At 34.1% G+C, this 12215-nt stretch overlaps 1 protein-coding gene across 1 annotated transcript in view; it reads left to right on the top strand.

The window, feature by feature from the left end:
- LOC145269023 (peroxisomal sarcosine oxidase-like) overlaps positions 1-12215 on the top strand; it is a 72760-nt gene that overhangs the window by 19838 nt on the left and 40707 nt on the right. Inside the window, exon 2 of the mRNA XM_080124597.1 lies at positions 5181-5329. Coding sequence (XP_079980723.1) covers positions 5181-5329 — 149 coding nt within the window. The remainder of the gene's footprint in view (positions 1-5180; positions 5330-12215) is intronic.

Below are 12215 nucleotides of genomic sequence, written 5' to 3' on the forward strand. Positions count from 1 at the left end.
GCATCGTTTATGAATAGAATCGTCCGACTGTGTGGGATCATACCCCATTACAAGGTCCAAAATATTGCAACGGAAAATATAATAGAAAGTAGTATAAATATTATAGAAAGTAGTAAAATTATTTTAGAAAGTAGCATAAATATTATAGAAAACAGTATTAATATAATAGGAAGTAGTATAAATATTTTAGAAAGTAGGATAAATATTATAGAAAGTAGTAAAAATTTTATAGAAAGCAGTATAAATATTATAGAAAGTAGTAAAAATATTATATAATATAGTATAAATATTATAGAAAGCAATATATTATAGAAAATAACATAAATATTATAGACAGTAGTATAAATATTATAGAAAGTAGTAAAATTATTTTAGAAAGTAGTATAAATATTATAGAAAGCAGTATAAATATTATAGAAAGTAATAAAAATATAATAGAAAGTAGTATAAATATTATAGAAAGTAGTATAAATATTATAGGAAGCAGTATAATTATTACAAAAAATAGTATAAAGAGAGTAGTATGAATATCATAGAAAGCAGTATAAATATTATAGAATGTAGTATGTATATAAAACATAACATAAATTATAAAGTAGTATAAATAAAAATAGCCCTGATCCTGCTAATTCTTTTCTAATCAATTTTTTTCAGGTTAATCGGCCCAGTTAAAACAAAATACAACCACTTAAAAGTAGCGCGATCTCTCTAATCATTCTCTTAACAACTAACTGACACCACAAGACAACATGCAATTTTTTTTCCAACAAGAAAGCGCTATATACCACACGTCTCGCCGATCACTGAACTACATATTTGCCGAAGCTTAAATCGCAATTTCACCCGATTTTTAAGCGCATTAAAAATCGGCCTTTTGTCTAACTTTACCCTGGCGAAGGAGGCACAATATAATTGGGGCGCTGATAAACTTTACTTTAAGTCGACTTTACACTTAGATAATAAACATTAATTTGGAGAATTACGAAAAAAAAAAAAGAATACCGGATGGCTCACATAAAAGTAGCCCGATCTATCTAATCTTTCTCTTACCCACCAACTGACACCACAAGACAAAATGCAATTCTTTTTCCAACTTGTCATCATGTGATTTTTATCTTTGAGGGACTTTAAAACAAAAAGTTTATGCAAATAGTGCTCACAATCTAGACCAACTAAAGGAGAACATTGCCAGGAGCATTATCAGGAGAATCACCAGAGAAGATCTACAGGCAGTATCTACAAACGTTGTTAAACGTGACCAGAAATGCATAGATGTCAACGGGGGAGCACTTCCAGCATCTTTCCTCTCTACTACATTTTCTGGGCTACTTTTGAATGGGCCACCTTGTTTAACATACAAAGAAGTATAAAGCTATCTATATATAAAAGTGAAATTGTCTGTGTGTGTCTGTGTGCGTATATTTCCCTACCAAACTACTCTGTCATTTTTCACTCTACAGACTCGAGATTTGACATAAGAGGTATTTAGATTTGGGAAAATTCTTTAATTTGGCTGTCAACGGGTCAAAGTTCAACGATTTGTCCGTTGAAAACTCTACCAAACTCCTCCGCCAATTTTAGCTTTAGGTTACTTGAACATGATTCAACCGTTTTAATCTGATTTGAGCGTAAAACAATAAATATTAAGAGGTCAAAATTGGGGTCAAGGTAAAAATGAATTTGACCTCAGCTAATTTTTGGTTTAAATATTTGAAATTTTACATAAAGTGTATTCAGACATAGGGCAAGCTTTTTAATCGGTTGTTGGCCGAAAATTTTGCTGCCAAGGGGTCAAAGTTTTAAAAAAAAATTGACCTTTGCGGTCTCTAGCAAAGTAATCAACCAATTTTGGGTCTAAATTTTACATAATGTATTCAGCAAGCTTTTTAATCAGTTTTGGGGCGAAACTTTGGCTGCTAAGAGGTCAAAGTTGAAAGAGCTGACCTTTGTAGACTCTACCAAACTCCTCCGCCAATTTTGTGTCTAAACACTTGAAATTTTAGATGGAGTTTACCTGGACATGAGTCAAACTTTTTAATATTAGTCCTCGCGTGAAAGCGCAGGACACAAAATGTTTTAAATAATAATAATAATAGAATAACAATAACAAAGTCTTTTACTAGCGAGGACTACTATTAAGCATAACCAGTTATACAGTCCTTTTGAAATTTTTAATCTCTATTTTTTTCATTATCTTCTGAATATTTTTAATGAAACCTATATGAAATATGTTCCTTATTAAATTGTAAAGATTTTCTATTCTGAAAGAAGCTTAAAAAAATTTAATCTAAAAAAGTTATTTTAAAGTTTTTGTTAAAAAAATTCAGATTTTCTCATTATTCAGACATGTATGACAAAGAGGGAGTTGCAAAAAAAAAGAGTTGTAGTGTGAGGAGAATTACAAACTGAAACAGAGAGAATATTCAGACCTGTAATAATACAAAGAGGGGGTAGCAAAAATGAGTTGTGGTGTGAGGAGAAATACAATCTGAAATAGAGAGTAGGAGAGTTTTTATAAATACATACAAAACCACATTCATCTTTTTAAAATCCAAATTAATAAATTAAATAAAATATAATCTTAAAAAGATACGATACAAGTTAGAAAAGCATTTCATCCAAGGCATGAAAATTGTTAAACAAAAGTAAGGTATTAAATTTTTATACCTTACTTTGTAAAATGTATAAAAGTACACGTTGAAGATAAATAAATTTCAAATTGAATCTTGTGCCTTTATTTTTAAAGCCTATAGTAAAAACATTTTAAAAAATGGGGGATCACTTTTATATATTAACAAGTTAGAAAAGCATTTCATCCAAGGCATGAAAATTGTTAAACAAATGTTTTTACTATAGGCTTTAAAAATAAAGGTACAAGATTCAATTTAAAATTTATTTATCTTCAAAGTGCACTTTTATACATTTTACAAAGTAAGGTATTAAATTTTTGTTTAACAATTTTCATGCCTTCAGAGAATTGATGAAGAGTAACACTAGATAAACATGTCAAACGAGCACAAAATTAATTGTCGGCCATGGTTTGTGTTTTCCTATGATTATTATTATTATTGAGTTTGTTATATTGAATTAAATATTATTTCATATAATTATCCTTACTATTGAGTAATAAGGTATGAACAGTAGGTAAGGCCCAAGCAAAGCCGGACTGAACTGCTAGTATATATAAAGTAATATAAATATAATATATGATATACAGACATAAAATTGGTTCAAAACTCTTTTATTTGGAGTGTTGAGTTCATTATTATTAATAAAGTACTATTGATATATTTTAACAGTATTATTTATATGCAGTTATATGCTGCATAGTCGAGGAAGTTCCCACGATTTTTTATACTTATCAGATGCATTCCAAAATAAAACCTGTTACCACATCTGGACAGGAGCTGCTAGAAAGGACTTGTCCTGCCTTGATAGAGTTCAAAATAGACTTTGTAGCCTCATAGAAGATGTCCTTTTCTCTTCCTTGCAACCACTATCTCATAGAAGAGATGTTGAGAGTTTGTCTCTGCTTTATCGTTATTTTCATGGAAAGTGTTCGACTGAGCTTCAATCTATGCCCCCCTCGCCAAACTTTCACAAGAAACACTCGTCTAGCTGTAAACACTATCAATATTTCCCCCCCACACACTCTTTATCTGTGCCTAAACCTAAACGTAGATTCCATGAACAAAGCTTCTTTCTTAGAATTGCACACCTGTGGAATTGTCTTCCGTTTTCCTGCTTTCCAGCTGACTACAATATGGTTGTCTTCAAGTCCAACGTAAACAAGTTCTTGATGAGCCGTTCCACTTGTTAATAAATTGACCGAATTTCCATTACTAAGATTACTCTATTGTCCAATTGACTACTGTAAACTCTTAACCCTTATCCTCGAGTGGTCTCTAGGCATTGCTAAGTGTTATGCCTATGTAAAAAAATAAACTATGTAAGAACACTCCCAGACGCATTCGTTGTAAGTTTCCAAAAAAAAATCGGCCCAATCTGCTTAATCTTCCATTTCAAGGTTTTAAATATAAGCAAAAATGTCGAAATTTCGTCAACATACTCGTTATAGCAAATACAGTAGTTGAAGGTGATATTTAAAAGATGAACCAACGTACGAAATCTATGTAAGAACACTCCCAGACATATCAAGTATATTCGTGTGCTAATTCAAAAAAAATCAGCCCAGTCGTCCATCGGGAACGCATTCACACACACGCACGCACACACACACAGTCACACAAGCACGCACGCACTCATACATGTGCACACAAACACACATATACACATGCACCCACACACGTGCGCGCGCACACAAACACACGCACACATGAGCACACGCATGCACACACACACACGCACGCACATACACGCGCAAATACATGCACGCACACACTAACTCACACACACACGAACTCACACACACAAACGCACACACAGACATGCACATAAACACACACACGCACGCACAAGCACACGCACACCCATGCACGCACACACACACAAACTCACATGCACACAAACTCACACATGCACACCACACACGCACACACGCATACACGCATACGCACACACACGCACACACACATAAACTCCCACACACACAAACTTTCTCCCACATGCACACACACACACACATGCACACACACGTACACACAGGAACTCACACACACACACACACGAACCCACATACACACACGCACACACACGCACACACACGCACACACAAGCACACACACACGTGCACGCACACGCAAAGACGCATATACATATATGACTTATATAAAAAAATCCTTTCTATATTACTTGTTTTGACTGGACTATTGTTCTCAACTTGAGTGTTATTTGTGCAACGTTTCGGTCGGTATAACCTTCGACCATCGTCAGGCATGTAGGTTGTTGTCTTAGAAAAGAAAGGAGAAAAGTTGTCGGCTCCGTAGATATTTTTGTATTTTTGGAGTTGAAAAAAAATCCTCTTTGTCAACCAATATTTTCACACATATGAAACCATAGTCATGAAATAGAGACTAACACAAAGAATACGAAAATATCCACTGAGCCAGTAACGTTTCTCCATCCTTTTCCAAGATGCCTGATCACAGTCGGAGGCTACACCAACTGAAACGTTGCAAAAATTCAGAACAGTAAAAAAAATTACTGTTATTTTCTGATAGTTTCCCTTGCCACATAGTCGAGGAAGTTCCCACGGCCAGAGCAGGATCACACGGAAGGCTTACACAGATGACTTCTACGTGAAAATGATGCTGGAGGCTTATCCACGCTGGACCGAACTCGAAACAGAAACAGGCACTAGTCTTTTCACGTGAGTAAACGGATATTTCTCTCAAATTTTATTTAAAAAAAAAGGGGGTCGTAACTTTCATATTTATCTTTGCAAGTAAATAAATACAGGCAGCAGGACGCTGTGCCTAAACGTGGTAAGACTACAACGATGATGAGGATAACAGTCCGTAAATAAATAAATAAAATATACGAATTACTCATTTCAAAGGATTCCAACAAAAAAAATAATACCATTCGGACCAGATAAGAATGAAACCAAAAAATCCAACGTTGACCGCCCTTCGAATAAAAATAAATGTTTTTGTTATATTTTAATTTTAAACATTTTTTTTTGTTCTTTTGCAAACATATTTAAGTTTTTTTTTTTTCAAACAAAATTAAGGAAAAAGGGGGGTACATAAAAAAGATAAAAGAAAAAACGTTGATTTTTTTATTATAATGCGTAAAAATACTACATATTAACATTTATTTAAAATTGGAGTAAACTGTTTTTGTTACGGTTATAATTTAATAAAAAATAAAACACGTACAAAGATATCAAGTAAAACAAAATATTCTTACTTATTATTATTGCACATTATTAATCTGGTTGACGGGAATATTTTTTATCGTCTTTCCCTGTCCCAATCATTCATTTACTTGTGTTACATAAGGGAGGGAGAAGAAGAGGATTTGAGTTTGGACACTTTACTTGAGGGATACTGGTACCCTGGTGATGACGTGTCCATTTTACTAATGAAGAGAAAAAGTTTACGACGATGAGAGAGATATTACAAGTGTTAAGAGACGAGAGAACGGGACCCAAGATCCCTTAAACCGTTTGTCTAGTAGTTAGGACACTTGTTGTGGATGTATGTGTTTATATATAGAAGTTCATACCTGGTTTTGCTGCTCTGGGAGAGTCTTCATCTGGGTGGAGCTCTCTTGCTGTTTTCGCCGGAATACACAAGATGAAGACAGATGTTGGGTTTTCAACCTTTTATTCTCCCAGGCATGATCTGCAGATGTCGCCATCGATGGTCTCCACTTCCTGCAACGTGGATTAACTACAAAAATATCTCTCTGACCTCCTCCCACCCTCTCCCTCTCTCTCTCTCTCGATCTACTATCTAATAGAGTCACAGAGAGAGAAGATAGAGAGAGTATGAAAGAGCCAGAGAGAGAGAGAGAGAGAGGAGAGATGCTCTTTAACACTTGGGGCTAACTCCAAACGATAATTAATACACCGAAATGATCTATACACTCAATAAAGAAGCGCCTGCAAAATTAGTCTGCTTAGCCCAGCCAGACAACTAGCGAGAACATTATCACAGTGGATAGAGGTGTTGAATCTTTATGGTTTCAGGTGAGCATTGTCTGAAGATAGTGGTTTCAATCCTATCCAAAGGCGGCCAGCGGCTTACTCGGCCAAAGCGTGGTGGGACAACAACCACCTGAATGAGGTCAAAGGCTGAGTTGGCTGAAACATGATAAAACAACAACAAAAACAACAAATATGAAAACGAGGTAAACGGTCTACAAAAAAGAAAAATAATGCTGGTATATGTTCTGTATTTTTACACTTGCAAAAATATACATAAATTTTACATGGGATTTTGCGGTTATCCGACCCCCCCCCCTTCAGCAACAACAACTCTATGTTTAGAAATTTAAATAGACTTGGAATCAGATTCGGTAATTGTATCGGAGTCAGAAATTTAAAACAGAATCGGTAATTGTATCGGAATCGGGAGAAATATTAGAATCGCGCCATCACTAATATATATATATATATATATATATATATATATATATATATATATATATATATATATTATCTATTAAATAGATAGTTAAATGTTGTAATTCGAAAGTCGTCAACGTGTGGGGCACATGAAAGGCACATTTCTACCGGAAATGAAATGGCGGGCAGTCTCGCAGTTAAAAGAATATTTTTATTTTATTTAATATATTTTTTATAATTTGCGATCTTAATTTATTTTAATAACATGCAAACATTCCTTGACTTTACAGATAAATTTTCTGAAAATTTCAATTAAATTGGTAACGTAGAAATATGGTTTTATTCACTTTGAACGAACCAAGAATTACATTTGTATATATATATACTAGCTGTACCCGGCCACGCGTTGCTGTGGCTCAGTTTGTTAAAATGGAACACATGTGAAAGTAGAGAAAAGTTTGATTCTTTTTTTCAAGAGAATGTACAAATTATTTTTTTTAACAGATGTTAAGAAAATAAAAAGAAAAATACTCCCATCATTAATTATGCAAAAAAATAAATAAAATGTTGATTTAGTGTTCCAATATGCTTATAAATTACGATAAAACTTGCTGAGTATGCACTGTTTTACGGTTGTTGTAAAAATGGAACGGAAACTTAAATTTCGCTTCATTTTAATCTTTCTTAATTTTTTAATTGTGCCCCCCAAACGAATATAATCGAAACAGTAACATTCAACAATTGTACTTTATGTATATAAAACACAAAATGGGTGTTTGTATTACTGTACACATAGATTCGAAAAAGTTGTCAAAAAACAAATATATAACAAATAAATATTATCAAAGGCAAGATAAGTTACTTTTCTGCCAAACTGGATATATTTTTTGTGTTTTTATTCAATGTAACATATTTATTCAGCTCGAAAAACATACAGTGTTTACCGATGTATTCGAAAATTCAAGATGGCGTCTCACACCCTCTTTAACACCGTAAGTATGGAAAGAGGTGTTATAAATAATAAACTATACAAAATACTATTAAAAACCCGCCGAATATATGTCAACCTATGTCACGGTAACATATATTGAGCGAGTTTTTAACAGTATTTTATCCGGTTTTTTATTTATAACATCTTTTCCCACACTTACCGTGTTAAAGAGAGAATCAGACGCCATCTTGAATGTTCCAATACATCGGTAAACACTGTATGGTTTTCGAGCTGAATAAACATGTTACATTGAATAAAAACACGAAAAATATATCCAGTTTGGTAGAAAAGTAAGTTATCTTGCCTTTGATAACATTTATTTGTTATATATTTCTTTTTGGACAACTTTTTCGAATCTATGTGTACAGTAATACAAACCCCACAAAATATTTATTAAAAAAAAAAAATTTTTTTTTAAAGTTAATAACGAAAGGGAAATAATTCCATTTTTAAACGAAAAAGTCAGTTTACCTAACTTACTGTATTAATGCTATTTTTTTAAGCAAGAAAAAAAAACGTAAATATCCAGATATGCTACTACAGAACACCGACCACTCTAATTTGTTTTTTTATAGGTAATTGAGGTCGCTGACAACGAATCTGATAGTCAAACTTGGGGCAAATTTACCGTTTGCATGGTATTTACCCCTGAACCCACGAACTTCTTTCCACCATTTTGCAGCATCCGTTTATGCTACGCGCATGCACGCTGTAGCATAAACGACGGCTTCACCAAGCAAACTATGTTGGGGGGGAGGGGATTTTTTTTTCCAGGACATATAATTTTCTAATTTTCAAAAATACATTATAGCGCTTTTTGGGTGGAAAATTTAAAATTAGCTGAAAAAGAAATAAAATAAGAAAAGGAAAGCACACCAAGTTGGAGTGGGGGGGGTAATTTATCTGGGTTTTTATTTTACCTGGAACATCGAATTTTCAAATTTTCCGTAAGTAACGCACCGACATTTACCAATTAGAACACCATTTAACATTTTCCGAAGATTTTACTTTGTACATTGGGGGCGCGAGCGGGGGGGGCGGATGTGATATTGGCGCGCGCGCGCCCCAACATCACATCCCCCCCCAAACAAATTAGAGTGGTCGGTGTTCTGTAGTAGCGTATCTGGATATTTACCAAAAAAAAAATATTTAGGTTTGGCTATAAATTCCTAAACTCATTTCACCTTAAATAATTTAGGTGACTGAAATAGGAATCTAATTGAATCTTTAATTTCCTGAATAGTATCCGATAATTCATTTTTCTTCGAGTTATATCGAATACATTAATACGGACTTTAGGGGCTTTTTTCGTAATGTTACTGTAAAAATTATTTTTTTATTGTTACAAATTACGATGCTTTTTAAAAAGCAAAAATAAATTCTTGCGTTTTTTATTTACTACTGAAAACCATAACTTTAGTAAAGGTATTTTTTGTTTAAACAAAATAAAACATTTTCACCAAGAGTTAAGTAAAAATAATTAGTTCATTATATTCTGCGATCATTATTTGAAGAATACTGCAATTTTCATTAAAATTCGTTAATTTCCTGAATTTTGGTGAATTTTTAAGTAAAGGGAGGAATCAAAATGTGTATACACTTTGAGCGTCGGCATTCATTTTTCGACCACGTGTGGTTAATTTAAATTAAAGTTCAATCACATGGTTACATTATCAATAAACCCATTGAAAATTTACCGATATTGTAAACACATTCTGTTTACATTAAGCCTGTGGTGTTTTTTTAGTGATGCAATGTTGTCAACTGAGATTTAAAAAAAAAACCGCGAGATCAGGAGAAAGAAATGTCCAGAAAATCGCTAGCCAGTTTGGCAGAAAAGTAACTTATCTTGCCTTTGATAACATTTATTTGTTATATATTTGTTTTTTTACAATTTTTTCGAATCTATGTGTACAGTAATACAAACCCGTGTACAGTAATACAAACCCCTTCGGAGAGATTGGAATGCCCCCCCACCTAAAATGTACTTGGAAAAATCGATTTTATAGTGAGATTTAAGAATGGTTAGTCGAAAAAAAGGTGAAAAACAAAACAAATAATCAATAAATAATTGTTACCAAAGGCAATAAATGCTACTTTTTTTTACTTACATGAATGAGTTTATTTTATGTTTTAAAGTATTTTCAAGCAATCTAATGCGAGTGTCTGGGTGCCAAATACCTCCAGATTTTCTAGAATTTCCCGCTAGATTGTAAACGAAATCTCCAGATCTAGCAGGAAAACCGCTAAATTGTAACACTGGTCACGTGACAGGAAGCGGTAATAAATAATTGTCCCTAAATAAAAAAAATGGCCTCTCGGTAAAAAGAAATCCACCTATTTATCATAGAAAAATTAAGCATAATGTTATAATTAAAAAGGAATATATAAAAACACACATGGATATAGTAAACATATTATACCAAAACGTGGAAGCCATCCGTCCAGTGGTCTTTTAGATAATTAACTCCGAACGAACCAACATTTACATTTATATATATATATATATATATATATATATATATATATAGAGAGAGAGAGAGAGAGAGAGAGAGAGAGAGAGAGAAAGACAGACGGACAAAGACAGAGAGACAGTGACAGAGTGACAGAAAGACAGAGAGAGACAGATACAGAGACAGACAGACAGACAGACAGACAGACAGACAGACAGATGTGTGTTTTTGTTTTTGCGATACTTGCTTTCAAATGAATTATACGAAAGTGCATTTTCACCTAAATGCGAGTTGAGACTAATTTTTCCTTTGACCAATTTGGTACTCCCCCATATAGCGAGCGGCATGTGTATTATTTTTAAAATATAATTATCCACTGACATGTGTTTCGTCGTCTACGACTCATCAGATTGGCTTGATCTAGCGAGATAGCCTAATGGTGGAGGCTTACGCTACTATCCATGGGGTACCGATTTCGAATCTCGCTAGATTCAGCCACTCTGATGAGTCATAGACTTTTTTTTTGCCTGAAAGTAGAGCTTTTATTTATTTGCTTATTAATTATTCTTATTCCTGAAATTAAAAAGAGGAAACAACATTCGCAGGATGTTGCCAACAAGAGTGCACCTGTCGATCGTGAAACTCAGATCTTTCTTCTGAGTCTCACGACTTGTATCATTAGTATATATGTAGTATTGGGAATCCTAGCTTAAATGTTATCTAGGTAGTTGTAGAAATACCAAGTTATGTAGACATATTTTCGATTCCCATCAGCGAGTTTAGTGGGGTCACAGAAGGTTAGATTTGACATCCGTCAAACTCAAGTCACGTTTTGTCAACCTAGATAGAATGCACTAGAAAGTAGGGGTGACAGGAATTGTGGTCGTAGGTTTCCGGTTGGCGACCACATTGGAGAGTTGGTTTTGGACTGCAGATGGAGCAGACGTGACATTAGGGTCTCTCCTCCGACAACCATTGGTTCGAGACATAGACTTGCCTTTTTAATAAAACAAATTGAAGCTTCAAATCCATCTCGTGTTATCGATGCATCTGCAGCAGTAAGTACCGCTCCCCATGAGATGGAGCCAGTGACAAGAATATATCATCCACTGGACAAGGCAAGCAGGTATGTACACGTCACATATTTGAGCATACATGTCGAGACCCTTCAAGGCAAGAAACTGTACGAATAGAACAAACACACACACACACACACCAATATAGGTAAGAACACGTATTAATAAGAACACGCAGACTTTACCATAAAGTAAGAAGAATCGTTAAATTAACGTTTAATAAGTAAAAGAAGTAAATAAATAAAATAAGTAGGACGCAAACACGAAATCTTTAACACTGGGTCGTTCCCGTACATCCATGATTCATCTCCAGTTATAGTGTTCAGAAATTCAGGATCGGTGTTTGCAGTATCCAGAAGGTCCTGTGCAACTTGAACACAGAGGACCTTTTATTCTGGTGACAACAACCTGCGCACCAATTTTGATGCCACTCTGTGCATTTTTTTTTTTTATCATTCAATTTTCACCCCAAACAAATAGCCTCCTACTTCAAAGTGGCACTTTGATGTAAGAGGCTACTATCGGAACATAAGTTGCTGGGATACATGTCGAGACCCTTCAAGGCAAGAAACTGGGTAAGAATAGAACGCACGCACACACACACACACACATAAGTAAGAACACGTATGTAAGAAAACAAAAAATTTAAAAGACATGACATT

Source organism: Euprymna scolopes, chromosome 45 (assembly GCF_053919585.1).
Source record: "Euprymna scolopes isolate OS-2025 chromosome 45, ASM5391958v1, whole genome shotgun sequence".
Taxonomy (NCBI): domain Eukaryota; kingdom Metazoa; phylum Mollusca; class Cephalopoda; order Sepiida; family Sepiolidae; genus Euprymna; species Euprymna scolopes.